Source organism: Podarcis erhardii (assembly GCF_964252035.2).
Source record: "Podarcis erhardii genome assembly, chromosome: 14".
Taxonomy (NCBI): Eukaryota; Metazoa; Chordata; class Lepidosauria; order Squamata; family Lacertidae; genus Podarcis; species Podarcis erhardii.
The window spans coordinates 27,338,678-27,358,929 of NC_138503.1; the positions used below are offsets into that span (position 1 = coordinate 27,338,678).

The window sequence follows — 20,252 nt, forward strand, 5'->3', positions numbered from 1 at the left end:
TACATCTGGCACCATGTTGGGGCCGGATTACTGCTCAGGCTAAGAAAGACAGCGAGTGTATTTAAACCAGCCTTGATCCTGGCCGTCTAAAGCGGGAGCGAGCCGGGCGCTTTGGCTCCGGATTCGCTGGGTAGCTCCTCTAACGTGTAAATACAATTGCCCGCTCCTCTAATTAAAGCCGCCTCCTTTTCTCCCGCCCCCGGTGGAAGCAATTGTCGTTTTCCTAATAGTGTTGTTGCTGTTGTGGTTGACTATATACCATAACATATGCACAAGGATTTACAAACAAAACAAACATATCTGCCCTCCAAAAGAAGAGAACTAAGTCCTTTTAAAAAGAGAGACAGTGAGTGAATGTGAAGGAAAAACGGAGAAACGCAGAGAAAATACTTTGTTCTGGGAAGGCTGTCACACGCTCTCCCCAGTCACGCGTGTGACATTTTTGGGATGTGTTTGTTCGTTTCACTGTAAACCACCCCCGAAACCCCAGCCAGGGCAGTGTTTAGCCTCAGGCTCCACTATGGTTGTGTGTGTGTGTCTCTGTCTTTCGAAAAAACAACAAGCAACGTTTGTTTCTTTCCCAATATTTGTGGGGTTTCGAAATGTCTCGTTTGAGGGGTAGCGGCGGTGGAGTTTGATGGGGTTCCCAGGCTCCAACAATTTCCGATAGAGGGTCAAGAAGGAACCCCATTTCCCTCGCCTAAAAGGGAGGAGGAAGGGAGGGGCGGGTGCAGAAACAGGTGCTCCCCCCGCCACCCACCCAAGGAGTTTTTCGCCCGGCTGGATCGACTGGGCCCAGCTGTCTGTGAACTTGGGTCTGTCCTCATTTCTTTTCGGCGACGGCTCTTGCCTCGACGGCGAGCCTGGGCTTCTGGGGGTCGAGTCTCCTCCGCCCAGCCCCCTCCCCAAGCCGCGGCTTCCCCCTCCTCGCAGCCACCCTACTACTTCGTAAGAAAATGTTGGCAGCCTCCTCCCGTCCTGAGTGCTTCTTCTTCTTCTTCTCCTTCTTCCTTCGCAGGAGCTCGGCCGTCTGGGGGGGAGATGGAGTCGCTGGCCGCCGCCAGTCAGCTGGGAACTGGGAGAGACTCTGGCTCCTCCTCCTCCTCCTCGCCCCACTCCAAGCAGGAGCTACAGCCTTACTCGGGCGCCAGCCCCCTGAAGCCCAACCAAGTCGGGGAGACCTCCTTGTATGGCGTGCCCATCGTGTCGCTCGTCATCGACGGGCAGGAGCGCCTGTGCCTGGCGCAGATCTCCAATACGCTGCTCAAGAACTACAGCTACAATGAGATCCACAACCGTCGGGTCGCGCTGGGGATCACCTGCGTGCAGTGCACCCCGGTGCAGCTGGAGATTCTCCGTCGGGCCGGCGCCATGCCCATCTCCTCGCGGCGCTGCGGCATGATCACCAAGCGGGAAGCCGAGCGCCTTTGCAAGTCCTTCCTGGGCGAGCACAAGCCGCCCAAGCTGCCGGAGAACTTCGCCTTCGACGTGGTGCACGAGTGCGCCTGGGGCTCGCGCGGCAGCTTCATCCCGGCCCGCTACAACAGCTCGCGGGCCAAGTGCATCAAGTGCAGCTACTGCAGCATGTACTTCTCGCCCAACAAGTTCATCTTCCACTCCCACCGCACCCCCGAGGCCAAGTACACGCAGCCCGACGCCGCCAACTTCAACTCGTGGCGCCGCCACCTCAAGCTCAGCGACAAGACGGCCACCGACGACCTCAGCCACGCCTGGGAGGACGTCAAGGCCATGTTCAACGGCGGCACTCGCAAGCGGACCTTCTCCTTACACGGGGCAGGCGGCGGCGGTGGCGGTGGAAGCGCCTCCCACGCGGCCAAGAGCGCCCTTCACCCGCCGCCGCCCTCCTCCACAGACCTGCCCCCGGTGCATAAGAGCCTGCGCTGCAGCGGCGCCGAGGAGCAGCCTGGGGAGCGGGGCGGGCTGGGCTTGCCCGCGGGGGCGCACGGGCCGGCCGCCGCCGTGCGAAGCTACCCGGTCATCCCGGTGCCCAGCAAGGGCTTCGGGATGCTGCAGAAGCTGCCGCCGCCTCTCTTCCCGCCCCCCTACGGCTTCCCCGCCGCCGCCTTCGGGCTGTGCCCCAAAAAGCAGGACGATTCCCTGGGAGGCGCCGGAGGAGGCGACCAGGTCAAAGCCGGTGCTTTGCCGCAGGGCATGTTTTGGGGGCCGCCGCACCCCCACCCGCCCCAACCTCAGCAGCAGCCGGGGGGCTCGGCTAAGGACAGCGGAGTCTACCCGTCCTTCCCCATGTTCTGGCCGGCCTCCGGGAGCCTCCCGGTGCCGCCTTACCCGGCCCAGAGCCAGGCCAAGGCGGCCGCCACGGCGGTTGTTGTGGCCGCGGCCGCAGCCGCCGCAGCCGCCGCAGTAGAGCCTCTGGGCCTGCGGAGCCACGGCCACGTGGAGCTGGAAGGGTCGGAGCCGTCGGGCAGCGAGCGCAGCAGCGCCACCCCACAGGAAGGCTCGGGGTCCGGGGCCGCCGACGGCGAGCGCTGCTCCAGCGCCCTCTCCAGAGCTGCGGCCGTCGGGGAGGAGGAGCGCTCCGGGGACGAAGCCTTGCTGCCCCCGCTGCCCCTGCCCAGGAAAGGCAGCTACCTGTCGGCCTTCCGCCCCGTCGTGAAAGACGCGGAGAGCATAGCCAAGCTCTACGGGACCCGCGAAGCCTACGGAGGCCCCACCGGCTGCCCGGGCTACCTCTCACCGGACTTCCTCAGCGAGGGTAGCTCCAGCTACCGCTCCCTCTCTCCGGGCAACGACACGGTGGACGAGCCCGAGGTGGACGTCGAATCTAACCGCTTTCCCGAGGACGAGGATGAAGAAGAGGTGCCCGTCGAGGAAGCCGAGGAAGCTTCTCCGCCCCAGCAGCTTCTCTTGACCGAGACGGAGGAGCCTCTTGCAGCCGTTGGCAGCGTCGGCGTCCTGGCGGCCGCGGAGAAGCCTCTGGAGAAGGCCCTGGAGCCCGAAGGGAGCCCCCGGGCAAGGAGCAACAGCAGGGGCGGCTATGAGGTGCGAGGAGGGGTGATATGGGGAAGCGGGGTGGGAACCAAGGGCGGAGATGCCAGTTCCTGCCCCTCCCGTCCTCGCCCCGAATTCCACCACCAGGGAGAGAGCGTGAGTCGCTCAGAACTAGATCTGGGGGCTCTCCAGCGCCGGAGTGGGAGGTTGCGCGCGCAGCAGGGGGTGTTATTGAGAGACTTTCTCCCAGCCATGGTTGCCAAATGCAGGTGGGTGGGTGGTTTAGGACAGGACTTTGGGCTTGTGGGACCTTCTACTTCGTTATTCTTGATGATTTTCTATAACCTTTGCGCAAAATAGTGGTTAAGAAGTAGGGAGGCTGGGAGCCCAGGCTCAGCCCAGCAATGCATGTTCCTAATCAGACGGGAGCTTGCAGTCCTGCCCGATAAGGACCCCCTGCCCTCCTCCACCCCGTTACTTGATATAAGCAGGCAGGTGGGAAGACGGACCGTTTGTAGTTTGTTAAACAGTTGGGAGTCTGAGTCATCCCTGGCCTAGAAGACCAAGAGTAAGAGGAAAGAGTGACCCTGAGCTCCGAGGTTTTGCTCGCGAGTGCAGCTCTGGATTTCCCAATAGACACACCAAGCACGTGCTTGGGGCACTAGCAAAACAGGGACATGCGCTCACAAACCGATATTTTATTTTATTTTATTTTTAAGAATTTGACATTTGATTTTCTTTTTTAAAAATGCACCGAATTGGTTGTCTGTGCTCGGGGAAAATCATAACTTTGTTAGACTTCCTTTCATGCCACTACGCGCACTTCGCCCGCTTTTAGTATTGTTTTTATTCTGAGTTACATACTAGACTGGAGGGCTGCATCATAATCTTCTAAATGCTAAGGGCCTCTTAATCTGACCCTGCAGGAGCGCAAGGTTTTAGTGAACTCTGATAAGAGAGACTGGGATGCGGGGAGACTCTTCCAAGAGAGAGAGGAAGGAGGTCAGAAACCAATGGTTGGATCCAGCACCAGTCCTCGCCAGAGCAGACCCATGAAAATTAATGAACACGACTAACATAGGTCCATTCATTTCAATGGGTCTACTCTGAGTAAAACTTAATTGCGTGCGACCGAATGGCTTTCAGTTGCGGATTGAAAAGAAGTCTGAGAGGTTTCAAAGTTTTTTATTATTATCTGCTCGAGTAGGTTGTGGAATTATTAATATATATATATTAAAGATAGGTCAGGCAAGCAAAGGATGCTGGTCCAAGTGCCCCCACTTTAGTTGCAAATTACTTCCCACATTTTCAGGAGAAAGGCCGGGCCGTAGCTCAGGAGTAGTCTAGAAGACCTGTTTTGCATGCAGAAGGCCTCAGGTCGAATCCTGGGACCTCCAGGTAAAGCTAGGAGAGATCCCCGTTTCTCAACCCTGGAGAGCCGCTGCCAGTCAGTGCAAGTAATACTGAGCTAGATGAGCCAATGACCTGACTTGGTATGAAACAGCTTTCCATGTCCCTGGGCAAACTCAGCACAAGTTAGTCAGTCCCTCCTAAATCTGCACTCTTAATAACGCATTGATGGGATATCCGTGGGCAAAGAGGCTTGAGCCAGGCCAGCCCTGAACCATGTGATACGATTCTCCATGACTGTACCTGCCTGGGCTGGGAGAAGGCGGTGGATTGACCCTGATCGTAGCCGAAATGTCAAAACAGTTCCAGTTCCGTTAATTTACGGCTCGGATTTGAAAGTTTGCATCCCACCCGTTGCCAAAAGACCGCAAATGCTGGGAAGGCACCTTGCGCTGTCTTCAGCACCGTGGACAGATCCCAGCTTGCAGCGCCGCGAAGGCTGGGAGTTGGGTTAAAGCTGCTTCCGGACGTCGGAAGACCGGCTGGTGGGCCCCATCTCTCCCGGAATCGAGGGGCAGATGCCATAGCAGGCATCTAATTAGTAAGAAGCCCAGAGGACTTGCCTCGCCCGCCCCAATTTCTCTATGGCAGAGGCGGTGGCTTTGAACCAGGTTGCTCCGGCAACAGCCAAAGGGGCGCACCGAGGCAGCGTTTGCAAAGACGCTTCGAATCAAATGGATTTGGGAAGGAAGCCCTCTCCCCACAGAGAGTTTTTAAATCATTGTTTATTTATTTACCGCGTTTCTGGCGCACCTTTTCCTCCAAGGGGCTCCAGGTGTGGTACATGGTTCTCCCCCCCCCCCCATTTAATGCCAACAACAACCCTGTGAAGTAGACTAGGCTGAGTGAAGACAGGGACTGGCCCGCTGTTGTATGAACTGACCCACTTGCAAAGACCCTAAAAGTCGGAGCGCAGTCCTCAGGCAAGAGACGCTGTGAGCCTGGAGCGAGGCAACGCAAGTTTCTAGTCCTCATCCCGCGCAAAACAGTTGACAAGAGGGAGAGTCAACTGAGGGAGAGTTATCGACGCTAGGAATAAGCGAGATAATACAATACGAGTAGGGGTCAAGGGACTGCCACAGCGAGGACTGACCCCCAGCCCGCTTTCTGTGGGGTGGGAGGAGAGCGGTGTCTCGCTTAGTTGAAAGGGAGAGTTCTCCTTTCAATATTAGGAAGTAGGTCTCTCTCTCCCTCTCCCTCCCCATTTTAACTACCTCCGGTGGGACTGGATCACCAGCATGAATCCTCCCTAAATCCACCCCACCCACCCCCACAGCTTCCTGGGTCCCCACACTCTTTAGACACGAAGTGTTTCAGGCACGACCCCTGGGAACTATAAGGACACGGATTACCTAGGAAGAGTCGTCACTCCCTCCACCCCCGGATCTATTGGCTGAAGCTGATAGAATTAAAGTACTGCTAGATTTGAGGAGCTGAGAAAGGGAAGGTGGGGGGTGATGCCGGGGGTTGTGCAGGTCAGAGCGGAGAGAAGCTTGCAGGCTTTGAAAAACTCTTGAGTTCCAAGGCTCTTGGAAGGGGGCTAATTTTCCTCTACCGTCCCCAATAAATATACCTCTAAGAAAATCGCAGCTGAAGTGGCTTTCTCTGTGCTGGACAAGAGACCTTTTACACACACAGCCGCCGAAACCCCCCAACTCCTTTCCCTCTCCCCAATGGACAATTAGTTTTCTGAGTTGAGCTGGAGCGGGGTCTTGTTTTCGGAAAAGCTGGGCGGGGGACAAGGAAGTTTCCAATTTGGCAGCGTTTGGAACGCTTTTGGGGGGGGGGGTCTCACTTATTTGCTTTCAGAGAGATTTTCCCATGGCGGCATAACATTAATTAACAAATAGAATAAAAAATAAACAATGGAGCATAGGAAAAATAATAATAAATGTAACTGTTGCGCTGTTTCTTTCGCAGGTGTATCCGCAAGACAGAGAGGATCGGTCGCAAGCTCTCAAAGCCAGCACCCCTCTGGGCCCCCAGACAACCCCTTACCTCTGCACTCCGGAGAGGAATGGTAAGTATGAACCACGTGCCTAGAGATACTTTGAAGCATCAGGGGCGGGATTTTTGTTTGATTCCAAAAGTCTTAATAATTGTTTGAACTGATGTCAAAACGTTTCCACTTCCTTAAAAAAGTAATATTTGGCCAGGCGTTTCAAATAAACCAGGGGTCATTTTTTAAAAACAAAACTTTCACCTGCCAATATTGTTTATCTAATATATTGCTATTGGCTTTATTTATTTATTTTTTTGTGGGGTGGGGGGAGGGAGAAAATAGACTATGCCCTGCAGGCGTTTAATCAAGCATGCTCTTTCCGGGGGTCGTATTGCAATGTTTTCAACTCTCCAAAGGAGGGACTCTGCAAAGCCCACTTCTTTGAAGCGCAGCCGACGCCGCGCGCCCACCCCCACCCCATAGAAGGAGGGCAGCTGGGAACGCTGCTTGAGGAAGGAGTCGGTGGAGGGGGGTGGTGGTTAGAAAACTGGTGGGATAAAAGCTTCCCAAGGAGCAAGCTCCTTTCTTCGGCAAGGCGATTAGGCTGTCCCCTAAGAAGGTTTTAACGAGGACTTTGTCCTTAATTATGTAATTAAGGATATATCAGGCTCATACTTTCGTTGCCTGTGCTGCAAAATCGGTTTATTCGCTCTAAGAACCAGATAAAGAAGACAATCATTCGACAGCTGAGGATTTGGAGAGCAAGAAATCCTATCAGAACCAAAGGAACGTCTCTCAGCCCAGCCCAGCCCACACCGACCGAGGTAAAATGATGTGCTGACTTTGGAAAAAGGAGGGTGGGCGGCCCTGAAACCAGCCCTTTCCCAACCTAGTGGCCTCCAGGTTTTGCGGGCTGCATCACCTCCCAACTTCCTACGGCCCTGCTGGCTGGGACTGATGTGAGTTGCAATCCAAAACAACTGGAGGACACCAGGTTAGCAAAGGTGTTCTTAAAGGCACCTCTTGCCTCGGAGACCTGCCCTGCAGAAGTAGCGACGCATAGGAGGTGGATCAGAGGATTCCAGGCTGTGCCCCCTGCTCTTGGAGGTGCTTAACCATCCGGCCAGGCCAGTTGTCCCCATTGGCTAATGGCCAGGTTCACCTTCAACCAAGCAGGCTTCCTGGTAGCCGAAATTCGCTGGGATGTGCCGTCATTGCCGCCCTGTTTTCATTGACCGAGATAATAATAAATTCCTTCACAACTGGAAGAGAAGGGTTTGGTTGATGCTAATTGTTAGCGAAAGACTCGGTGCCTAGATTTGCTGGGGCTTCTGGAGTTACAGCCCCTAAAACAGCCTTTCTGGGCTTGGTCCTCTCCAGATGTTTTGGACCTCAAGTCCCACCATCCTCAAGCAGTCATGGCGGGACTCTTTGACAGAAACATCTGGCTGCACTCAGACGACCACAAACTTAGGATAAAAGGGAGCATCCAGACAACCGGGTCTGCTATGAGTCCTATTCTGGCCAGAGGTTTCACTGAGCCTCTGTACACGGATATGGGCTTTGTAAGTGAAAACTTTGCAGTAGTTCCCACTCATATTCTGTTGACGGGCTGGGAGAGAAATAGCTGTGAGCGGAAGCATTTTTACTATGTACTCAGTGGCAGTGAAAGGAGTGTTAACTTAGGAGCTGCATTCAACGAAGTCCTACTACACACAGCAGAGACATTGAGATGAATGGACCAAAGTTAGCCATGCTCATTAATTTCAGTGGGTCAACTCTTGAGTCCAACTGGCATTGGAAACAACCCTTCGTGTCAATAGTGGCTAATATTGACTTCCCAAGTAAATCATGGGGTGTCCCCCCCCCCCGGTTTTCTTAACAACTTCAGCTGCTTTGAACTACAATTCCCGCCACCCAGCAGAGCTATATAATGCTGGAACTGATGGGAATTGTAGTTGAAATCAGTTGGGGGCGGGGAGTCGCCAGGTTGGCCAAGGCTGTTTAGGGCTACTTCGATGGGTATAAAACTCCACCCGTCCCAGGGCTTCCGTCTAAAGTTCAATGTGTAATGTAACACGAATGAAACTTCTCGGAAGTAAAAGTGCGTGTGGCGGAGGAGGGAAAGACGTGAGCCAGGATTTATTGGGAGGGGGGGCTTTATGTTAGGGGGGCTGAACCACAGTTAGCTAAATATTTTTATTGATTTACTTGATTTGGGGGCGGGCAACTGCCCCCTGCCCCCCGCTTGGTTACGCCCAAGTGAGCACAGTTCATCTTTTTTTCAGAACTGATATATTGGACCTAGTTAAACAATATAAGGCAGCCCTCCCAGTTTAAAAGGAGAGAGAAGAAACGCCAGATGTATTGGAGATCTCAGTGAGAGGTTTGCTCTCCCCGCGCCTCCAATACATGGTAAATAAATATTTAAAGTTGAAGTTAGGAAGAGAGAGAGAGAACGAAGGAATGGTGACGGTATAGCGAGATGTTACAAATCAAGGCCTCCTTAAACGGGGGAAGGGGGGCTGGGACTCCTCGCTGTCTCCCTTCCCGACACCTTCCAAGCTTCTCTGTAATTTCGGTGATAAATTTTCCGCGCAAAGGAGCAGCGGGATTTGGCTGGGAAGAAACCGCTTGGTTTCCATTCAAGGGCGGCGGCTGCTCTGGCCCCCATCCCCAGCCAAACCGCCCTCTTGAAATTTTCAGTCGGTAGTTAATTCAGGAGGGCGACACCTGGATCCCCTCGCGGGGCTGTTTCGACGCTTTCTCCTGCCAGAGTCTTTCTCAGCCCCTTTGCAACAACAGCCCGATTTACTCGAGAGCCAGTCCCGGGACTGTCGGTGGGATTCCTTGAAAATCGCCCCCTACCTTAAATGAAAGGTGGCAATTGGACTCGGCGGGGCTTACTCTCCGGCTGAGTACAACTTAGGGTCCCACCCCAAGGACCCGGAAACCGCTTAAGCTGCGGTCTGGTTGACGTGGGAACGCAGGTCCTTTGAACTGTCTAACCTTAATGTGCAATTAGCAGCACCCAGCGTTTGGCGCAGTATGCAAATCTTCTGGGTGGTGTTTTGATCTGTGAACGGCCATTCACACATGCCTATGGTCGGGTGGTGTGTAGGGCTGATGCTGAGCGCAAACTGAGTCTGCAAGGAAGGAGGCGGATGGGATTTCTAAGCCCATTTTAGTATGCCACTTTTGCCTTTTCAAAGCCATCTTTGTTACGTCTGGTCGTGTGACTAGCGGTGTGGGAGAGATGTCGCCATTATGCCCATTTTTTCAGACGAGGACTAAAGTGTCCAGTAAATGTGCTCCCAGTTCTGCCGGGTGTGTGCCAGACTTCTAAAATCAGCTGTTACACGCTTTAAGGCTCTATACTGTAATATATAGAGTAGGTAAAAAGGAGGTACGACAAGCCTAGTAGGACCCAGGGGAGATGTTAGCGACCGGGTGCAAGCACGGTGTGCCTGGAAGCGATGGCAATGCTAGGAAGGCTGAGTTCACACGTGCGTGAGCATCACTTAACAGCTCCGCTCTTGAATGCCTGAACTGGCTCTGCCTGGTGTCTCAGGCCCTGACAGGTTACGCGAAGCTCTTGCTGTTGGGCCAATGCCGGTCCGTCCACACGTGCATGTCATCGCGTGATATTGGAGGGACGATCGAGGTATTTTCTTTCAACGTGTGCACAAATGTCGAGAAGGACTCAGAGTCTCACAGTAACTTTGATTATCAAATGTATGATAATCTCCACCAACTGCATCTCTACTTTTGTTTCCTCCAAGTTGTCCATTGCTACTGCCCGCCAAGGACAGGTGATGGGGGGGGGGGGTTTCCCCTACACTTGGCTCCTCTTGTGCCTTTGCCAGGGTGTGTGTGCGTTTTGGGGGGTGAGGGCGGAATCAGCTCTCACCCTTTGCCTTTCCTCTTTCCTGGGCACAGGCGACGAGGTGGTCAGCATTGACGTCACCGGGACTCAACTGGGGGAGAAAGATATTGGGAACCTCGCCAGAGGTAAGAGCGCCTTTTTGGTGGTTTTGCTGGACAAGGGAAGGGGGCGGGGAGAGGAGCGGGGCCTGCGCAAAGAAGGTCGAGGACAATGGGAAGCATCTAAGGATAACTTTCACAAAGGGCTAATCCACAGCGATTCTCCCTCCCGGACTTCCTCCCCTGTTATCTTCTAGCTCAGTTCCCCACCCCCACCCTGGTGCCCTCTCGATGTTGTTGGACTACAGCTCCCATCAGCCCCAGCCTGCTGGAGTCCAACCGAAGTGCTTCTTCGCGCAGCGTGCAGTTAAACTGTGGAACTCACTGCCACTGGAGGAAGTGACGGTCACCAACTTAGATGGCTTTAAAGAGGACTGGATAAATTCATGGAGGAGAGGGCTTATCGGTGACTGCCAGCCAGGATGACTATATTCTTCCTCCACAGTTGGAGGCAGCAATGCTTCTGAATCTCAGTTGCTGGAAACCAGAGGAGGGGAGAGGGCTCTTATGATTAGATCCTGCTTGTGGGTTTCCCATCTGGTTGGCAACTGTGAGATCCGGATGCTGGACTAGATGGGCCTGATCCCATTGTTATTTAGGCATACTCTCTCTCTTTTTTTCCCGTCGTCTGCCTACATCCAGTCTCTCTTGTCTACACTCCGTAGCCCAAACGTCTCCCTCGCTGTTCAGTCACCAGATGAAGCAAACGCGCTCCCTCCCGCATTTCGCTACCCCCCCCTCCCGTTTTTCATTCACGTTTCTAGGTCAGGAGACCCTGTTGGCTCGCCTGCCTGTCTTAATGTAGATTTGAGAGGGACGTATTAGCAGCGATTCCTCGAGATCTGTGGTCCATCGAACCTGATTTCTAGATCTATCTATCCATCTCTGGGGCGGCGGCGGGGGGAGCCCGTTCATAATGCGCATTGACAGCCTCACTATGGGTTTCTGCTGTGGTATGGAATGGATAAATTTAAAGGGTCTTTTGTCAGTATCCAAGCAGGAGAGTGAGATGGGTGGTTCCTCGCCGGGTCAGGGCGCATCTGGAAGGAGGATCTTTACCTCCCCAGCCCAGATTTGCAGCTTGGGTTCAAGGAAGCCCGCTGACCTAGGAATCAAGGGGCTTAATTCCGAGTAAACAGGCGTTGGACTGCGCTGGTAGTGAAGATGCATTGGTGTATTTGTTTTGATTTCATTTTCTTTTAAAATAGCAACAACCCGAAATTATTAGAATAGCTTCTGAGGAATTTAAATGCCCTAGTTGTCAATCTCTCTCTCTCTCTCTCTCTCTCTCTCTCTCTCTCTCTCTAATAAAATCTCTTATATTAGGGTTGGACTAGATGACCCTTGAGGTTCCTTCCAGCTCTACAATTATATGATTCCCCATGGGGAAACGAGAGGATTGGGGTCCACTTACCCTGACTCTCCCTCTGGGTTCAACCCAATATTCTTTTCTTCACAGATGAGTTGCAAAAACTCCTCATGGAGCAAATGGAGCTGAGGAAAAAACTGGAACGGGAATTCCAAAGTCTGAAAGGTATATCCACCGCCTTCTTGGGTCTCTGTAAAAGGCCGCTGTTTCTACAACGATTGCAAATAAAACATTTTATAAGGGGGAAATTGCATGAAGCGGATTGCAATTAATGGATTGTAGACCATCCGATTAAAATGTACGCAAAAGGCCAGGGGAGACAAGTTGGTTCATAAGGGAAAGAAAAAGAAACCTCTAAAATCCACAACAGGGCAATACCTTTATTAGGAACAACGAACATTTTTAGGAAAGAGTGCGGAAGCTTTGGAGTTCTCCAGAATTCTTCATCAGGCAATCTTGCATTGTACCTGATGAAGAGTTCTGGAGAACACTGAAGCTCGCCACTGTTTTATAACCTTTCGGTCGGTCCTAATAAAATTTAGTTGTGGGTTTTGAAGACTAAATGCGCGGTTCACTTGCGAAGTTTGCATTGGCGTACTTGCCCAAAGGGGTCTTTGCCTGCCCTTTGCAGTTGAGCGCAACCCTTTCCAAGTCCGGTCCAAATAACACCGAGCTGACCGGCAAGCTCTCAGCATCTTTAGGGGAAATCGGAGTTCAGCCAATTGAAGGCGCTAGGAATTGATATCGGATATTCCGCGCTCTTGCCGTGGCTGAAGCAGCCGATCGATTATTAATTTGCTAATTTATAGGTTAACTCTTTCGCGCCTTTGCAGAGTTTCTGCTTGGCTCGAATGGTTTGGAGCCGAACTGCTGTATCTGTAACGCGGATTCTTTGGAGGTACCTGGACCTCCCCCTCCGAAAGGCAGGGGGAATTGTAGGAGAGAGAGAGAGAGGAATCTCCTTTTCCATTCATTCCCACAATCCTCTTTACCTGGGAGTAATTCCCATTAAACGCCCTCTGTTCTAGGAAGTGGGTTCCATGGAAATTAATTTAACTCACTCCCGAGTAACCGAGATATCGATGTTATTGAAGGGTGCGGAGAGCGTCATCCTCGTCGGGTGTTTAATCTGTAGTTGAACTGGAATTAAATCTTGTCCTGCCCTCTAAAATAGCAGGACCGCTCCTTTCCTCATAAATTACGAGCGTAAAGAATTTCAAACTCGTTATAATTATGAGGTTTAAATTTATTGTTAACAGCTACGATGAAAGGAGGGTAATAATAATAATAATAATAACAACAACAAAAGGACTGAAAATCGCTTTTCATGCAGGTGAAGCGCGCATTCCTCCATTCATACATCGCCCCTCAATTATTCTGTTTGAGAGATCTTAAAGATGGAGGAAGTGTCACTCAGTCCATGCATTTCGAAGGGTGTTTGATTCGGGTTGCGGACTCCTATAGCGAGGTTGCTGCAAAGCGGGTGCAACTATTAGATACGCCACCCAGACTTTTCTCCAACTTTTCAAGCCTAGCTGGGCGGGGACGGAGAAGGGTCTCGGGCAGAGGAGGCGAGAGGGCCTGGATTTGGGGCCAGTCTTCAAGGTCGCCCAGACCTCCTTAGCTTTTGTCTTCACAACCGCTTTCAAAACTGTTCGCTTGTTTACAAGAGCGGCTGCTCCTCCGCCCTCTTCACACATTGTCTTTTAAGGGAGGTCAGACGCCAAGATTCCTTTAAAGGACAGCGGGGGAGCGCAGAGCAAGAAAGAACCCGTGATTAGAAGAAAAAGCGCCTCTGAAATGCTTTCTCTGTATTCTTGATTGATTGTGCAAGTAAACCCCATGAGTTAATCCGGATTAATACGGGAGTGCTTGTCCCTGAAAAATAAACGTTGAAATGGAGAGTGGGGATTAAAGGAAAATACACCTTTGAAATTGTTTTTCTGGGAGAAGCGGGGCGGGACGGGGAAAGGAAACTACCAATTAATCCAGATTAATACAAACCGGAGGTACCACTGTATATGGAAGGGAGGTGCCTTTGCACTTTTAAAAGGAAAAAAAGAAGCCAGTTTAAATGAAAATCTATAAACGAAAAAGCATGTCTGAAATTGTTTCTGTGTCTTTTGGATTGTGGCGGGGGTCTGCAGTTAATCCGGATTGATACATTCAGAAGCGCGGGAACAACGTTTGTATATATTCGCTTCGCTGGATTTCCTTTTTCCCGGGAGTAACAGATCCCTTTTTAAACCCCACAGATAACTTTCAAGACCAGATGAAGAGGGAACTGGCCTACCGCGAAGAAATGGTGCAGCAGCTGCAAATTGTGCGGGGTACGGGGATGATTTTCCCTCCTCCTCCTTCCTCTCGTACCCCATAATTACCCAAGCCAGAGCTCGCCAGTAAAGCCAAAGTAGGAGAAGCCACCCTTTCCTTTCTGTTTGCTAAAGGATGACTACGACTATAAATAATAGTGGAATTTTGGCTCAGTGGCAGAGCCTCCCTGCCTGGGACCCTGGAGAGCCAGTGTGGTGTAGTGGTTAAGAGCGGTGGACTCGTAATCTGATGCACCGGGTTCGCTTCCCCGCTCCTCCACATGCAGCTGCTGGGTGACCTTGGGCCAGTCACACTTCTCTGAAGTCTCTCAGCCCCACTCACCTCACAGCGTGTTTGTTGTGGGGGAGGAAGGGAAAGGAGAATGTTTGCCGCTTTGAGACTCCTTAGGGTAGTGATAAAGCGGGATATCAAATCCAAACTCCTCCTCTTCTTCTGCCAGCTCGTGTAGACAATACTGAGCTAGAGGGACCAATGGGTCTAAGACAGTAAGATGCTCCTAATAATATGTGGCCACCTAAGTGTTTCTGCTTGTTTCCAAGACTTGCTTCAGATCACTCCCGCTCCACAGGATTGCTGTGGGTCAGAGTAGGCATTCCAACCTTTTCTTTAAGCTCCTAAAACTCATAGGGAGCAGCCTTATGCAGAGTCAGCCCATGGGTCCATCGTGATGTAGCTCAGGGATGTTTTTTAATATAAATATAGGTTTGTTGATTTCCAATGTATAGCAACAATGACAAAAAAATGGCGGGGAGGGAATACAACTAGTTCAGTTTTGCTGACACTGCTTGGTAATGGCTCTCTAGGTTTATTAGACAGAGGACTTCCCGGTCCTACCTGGAGATGCCATGGGGATTGAATCTGGGACCTTTTGCATGCAAGGAGGATGCTTGACTGCTGAGCTAGACCCTTTCCTAGAGCAAAATGGCATTGCTTTTGCTGCAAGAAGTTAGCAGGCCCAGCCCCCCTTGCAAATTGCTTGCTGCTACAATAAAGGTAAAGGTAAAGGGACCCCTGACCATTAGGTCCAGTCTTGGCTGACTCTGGGGTTGCGGTGCTCATCTCGCTTTACTGGCCAAAGGAGCCAGCGTACAGCTTCTGGGTCATGTGGCCAGCATGACTAAGCCGCTTCTGGCGAACCAGAGCAGCGCATGGAAATGCTGTTTACTTTCATGCCAGAGCGGTACCTATTTATCTACTTGCACTTTGACGTGCTTTCGAACTGCTAGGTTGGCAGGAGCAGGGACCGAGCAACGGGAGCTCACCCCGTCGTGGGGATTCAAACCGCCAACCTTCTGATCGGCAAGTCCTAGACTCTGTGGTTTAACCCACAGCGCCACCTGTGTCCTGTAGCACTGCTACAATAAGCCTTAGCAAAGCCTCTCTCCAGCCACCTTAAAAACTTCAACAGTTGTTGCTTTTCACTTTCTTTGGGGTCACGAGTGAAAGGCAGGATTTTTGTCCCCTTTCCGCTGAGCTGTCAAAGCATACTGTAAGGCAGTGTTTTCCAAATTTGGGTCATTTTTTGGACTACAGTTCCCATCATCCCTAACCATTGGTCCTGCTAGCTAGGGTTGATGGGAGTCGTAGTCCAAAAGCAGCTGGAGACCCAGGTTTGGGAAACACCAGTGTAAGGGAAGGCAGATTATTGGGGCCTTGAGAGATGAAAGGCAGTGTGGCCAGACAGGCTTTGTGTGGATCAAATACCCTTTCATTCCCTCTCCCAAATCTCCACCCACCCACTCTCCTCTTTTCTTTCCAGATACCCTGTGCAATGAGCTGGACCAAGAAAGGAAAGCTCGCTACGCCATTCAGCAGAAGCTAAAAGGTTGGTTGGAAATGCGGGAAAACTTCCCCCTCAAACTGCTGGTTTGGTGGGGCAGTATCGTCTGTATTTTATACATCGTCAGAGTTTCATGTCTCTGCAAAAACGTCTCACCGGAGGGACTCCCCTCATCAGTATCAATGTAGTTATTCAATAGCAACAGCAATATCTTGAGTATACTGATATGTATATTATCAGATTGTCAGCATCATCAGATCCATTTAAATTATCTCCCACCTTTGCTCCAAGAAGCTGGACAAACTAAAACAACAACAACAGCAGCAGCAGCAACAACAATATTATTTGTACCCCATCCATCTGACTGGGTTCCCCCAGCCACCCCAGCATAAGCAGAATATAGTTCTCCTCCCCATTTTATCCTCACAACAAGCTTGTAAGGTAAGGTAGGCTGAGAGATGGTGACTGGCCCAAGGTTACTCAGAGACCTACATGGCTGTGTGTGAGGATCTGAACCCGGGTCTCTTAGTCCAGGACTCTAACCACTGCACCACACTGGCACAGATTATGCTCAGGGGCTTGTTTGGAGCAGAATAGGCGCAATAGGCATCAATCTTGTGTATGGGACCTTTTCATTAGTCAAAGTGCCTCACAGATTGATGGTCTCTGTCTCCCTTTGAACAGCCCACAAAGGAACTAATGCTGGATTAGGACCTGGAAGACAGGGATTCAGATCCCTACTTGGAAATGAAGCTCACTGCATGACCTTGGGCCAGACACTGCCTAACCTACCTCACAGGGTTGTTGTGAGGTTTAAATTGGGGGGGGGGGAGGAAACCATGTACACCACCTTGAGTTCATTGGAGGAAAGGTGGGATATAAGTGCAGTAAATCAATCAATCAATCAATCAATCAGGCAGGCAGGTCAGCTTGTTTCTAAGGCTCATTTCATTTGGGCAATAAGCAGCTCCATTCTATGCACATTTACTCGCAAGCAAGTGCCACAGATTTCAGTGACATTTGAAGGCCACCGTCTCTTAACCACTTACCTGGAAGTAAAGCCCCACTGAACTCACCAGGATGTGCTTTTGTCTAGGCAAGCAGTCTTTACCAACCTGGTGCCCTTCAGGTGTTTTGAGCAACAACTCTCATCAGCCCCAGCCTGCTGAGTTGCAGTCAAAAACTCCTGGAGGGCACCAAGCTGGCCCTATACCAACATATAGGATTATGCCTTTTAAGAAAGTATAAGGCATTTATGCCTCTTTTTTCCTCCTTCGAAGTTTCTGTGGTTTCTTGTCCTTCAGTCATGGAGGTGAAGATACAGAGAGGGAGGGTGGTTTGATACATTTTCAAGCCAGGTTATTAATAATAACAACAATATAAATATAAATACTATTTCAATAAAACCGAGAGGTAAGATTTAAAAGGGATGTATGGTTGTTGACAATGATGAAGATAATAATAATAACTTATTTATATGCTGCCCATCTGACTGGGTTCCCCCAGTCACTCTGGGCGACTTTCAACAAATTAAAACACAATGCAACATCAAGCATAAAAAACTTCCCTGAACAGGGCTGCCTTCAGATGTCTTCTAAAAGTCAAAGGATTGTTTATCTGTTTGACATCTGGTGGGAGGGCATTCCACAGGGCAGGAGCCACTACCAAGGAGGCCCTCTGCCTGGTTCTCTGTAGCCTCACTTCTCTCAGTGAAGGAACTGCTAGAACAGCACCTCAGAGCTAGATCTTAGTGTCTGGGCTGAATGACAAGGGTGGAGCCGCTCCACCCCCAGATTGCATGGACCTCAAGAAGATTAAGCCTCCCTGGCTGTGATCTTGAAGGGTTTGGGGCCCTAAGGGTGTGTGCAATGGGGTTCCTGGATGCTCAATTGCTTAGGAAGAGCTGGGAAGATAGAGGGTCCCCCTCCCCATATTGCATTACCCCTGGCTCTGAGGATGCCTAGTCAATGTGTCAAGATTCCCCCTCACCCCCAACAACAACACTCAGCTGTCAAGGAGTTTTAATCTGTGCTTGGCCACGTAATCATAGAATCAAACCCACTGAAATGCAGTCTATTGTTGTTTTAACTTTGTGAAACTTTTAAACTGTTAGTTTTTCTTATTGATAATGACATTGTTTTATTTTTTTTTTGTAAACCGCTTTTAGATCTGCTTTTTGCTTTTACAATCAAGCGGCCTATAAATGTTATGAAATAAAGCAAAAACAACAACAACACGGATTTTAACACCCCGTTTCCACCCATGAGAAATTAGTGTTGGGGCGCGGGGGATTGGCATGTGGGACGACTTACACTGCGTTTGACTCTCTCTCTCTCTCTCTCTCTCTCTCTCTCTCTCTCTCTCTCTCTCCCTCCCTCCCTCCCTCCTGCATCCCGCTCCACAGAGGCTCACGACGCGCTGCACCACTTCTCCTGCAAAATGCTGACTCCCCGCCACTGCACCGGGAACTGTTCCTTCAAGCCTCCTTTGCTGCCCCAGTGAGCAACCCTCCCCGCAAAAGTCTGGGGCCGAAGCCGTCGCTGCTAGAGAAGCGTGGAAGCGGGATGGGGGGGGAGGGGCGTGCGTGCCACACAAACTCAGACTCACGAAATCCTGGACGGGGAGAACGCCCGCGAGACACTAAGCCATGCCTGAATCGAAAGAAGCAGAGCTGTGTAAATAAGACAGGCGAGGGAATCCGGAGTGACCTGCGCTCCATTCCCCGCCCCCGTCGTGTAAATAGAGGCTGCGTCGGATTGTTCCGCCGATGGCATCGGGACCACAGGCAGACTGAAAAGACCTCGGAGAGGGTGGAGGGTAAGGAAGGCGGGAGAGGGGGCGGAGGCGAGCTCCTTTGACTTGGGGGGGGGTGAGGCGGGGAGTCACCCCAGCGCCTCTCTCTCTCTCTCTCTCTCTCTCTCTCTCTCTCTCTCTCTCTCCATCCTCTTCCACTTTTTGGGTCCACGCCTCTCCACCCTGGCACAGACTTGGTCTGGGGAGGGGGGCTTCCAAGCGGCGATGTGCAATGGATAGAAGAAGCGTACTGTGATTTCCCCGACTCCCCCCGTCCAGTATTCGTTGCGATTCTTTATTTATTTATTTGCTGGTTTATTTATTCTGTATACTTATTTATGTTCCCAGCTCCCTCGATCGATCATCATCTCTTGTAAACTGTTGATGTATAACAGCACTTTAAAGACAGAGGCCGGCGATCGGGACATACGCCTGGCGTCCCCGCCCCCCCCCCCAAATCATCGCCAGCGTCGGCCGCTCCCAGAACAGACTCTCCTCCCCCCGCCCCCCTAGTTGTTCCCGGAGAAAATTTGTCAGGTGTTCGTTTTTGGGTTTTGTTTTTCCCCCGTTTTTGTTTGGTTCTTGTTTAATAAAATTCGACTTTTGAACAAAGCAGCGAACTTCGAAAAGCCACACGTGATCGGTGATGGATTTATTATTGGGGGAAGGAGGAGAGACCAGATCGAGGTTCTGAGCATCCGAAATGGTCTCTTTCTCTCTTTGCAAAATATGGACAACAGTTTTTCATCATCAGTTAAGGCTCCCTTGCAGCGGTGGAGCTGTGAGGTCATTTTAGATGCTGGACTCATAGGAGCCAACTCCTAGGGACCTAGGAATTTTCAGGCCCCCCAATGAAATAAATAGGTACCGCTCCGGCGGGAAGGTAAACGGTGTTTCCCTGCGCTGCTCTGGTTTCACCAGAAGCAGCTTAGTCATGCTGGCCACATGACCTGGAAGCTGTACACTGGCTCCCTCGGCCAATAAAGCGAGATGAGCCGCAACCCCAGAGTCGGTCATGACTGGACCTAATGGTCAGGGGTCCTTTTACCTTTATAGCTCAATATTGCCCACATTGGCTGACAAAGGCTTTCCAGGTTTTCAGGCCGCAGACTTTTGCAGCTTTACCTGGAGATACAGAAGATTGGGCCTGCGAAGTTCTGCATGCAGGACAGATGCTCTACCACTGAGGTGCTGGCTGATTTGCAGGAATCTTCAGTTTGACCAGCTAGTAAGCCAAGTCTGCAGCTCTGCCTGAGCTGCGTCTGGGGGAGCAGCTGCGGGGGGGGGGGGGGGAGGCCTGCAGCTCAGTGGTGGGCGTCTGCTTTGCCCCAGGTTCAATCGGCCTCATCTCCTGGTAAGGCTTGGAGTGTTACTTGTCTGAAAATCCTTGACAGCAGCTGCCAGTCCGGGTAGACAATGCAGAGCTAGATGGACCAGTGATCTGTGTTGCATTCTCCTGGGCCAAACCGGATAAGCTGCCTCAGACGATCCTAAACCACTTTATTTCTTTCCTTCCACTTTTGCTTGTTCGAACTTTTGCTTGTTCCTGGGGAACAAATATAAGAGATCTCCTGCCTGGAGCCCTGTGCTCATATCTGCCTCCTTGCAATCTCCTCCTTTTCTGCATTATCGGATTGCTGCCCCTCCCCAAACCTCTCTGTTAGACACGA

General features: G+C 51.4%; 1 protein-coding gene across 1 annotated transcript; it reads left to right on the forward strand.

Moving 5' to 3' along the window:
- Nucleotides 1-1,041: 1,041 nt before the first annotated feature.
- On the forward strand, nucleotides 1,042-18,300 carry SKOR1 (SKI family transcriptional corepressor 1; the record flags this gene model as incomplete). The annotated part of the gene is made up of 8 exons (XM_081840203.1): nucleotides 1,042-3,021; nucleotides 6,301-6,400; nucleotides 7,039-7,146; nucleotides 10,262-10,333; nucleotides 11,766-11,840; nucleotides 13,931-14,005; nucleotides 15,769-15,834; nucleotides 18,194-18,300. The coding sequence occupies 8 exons, from the start codon at nucleotides 1,042-1,044 to the stop codon at nucleotides 18,289-18,291; spliced, it is 2,574 nt and encodes an 857-aa protein (XP_081696329.1). The 3' UTR covers nucleotides 18,292-18,300.
- Nucleotides 18,301-20,252: the final 1,952 nt, after the last annotated feature.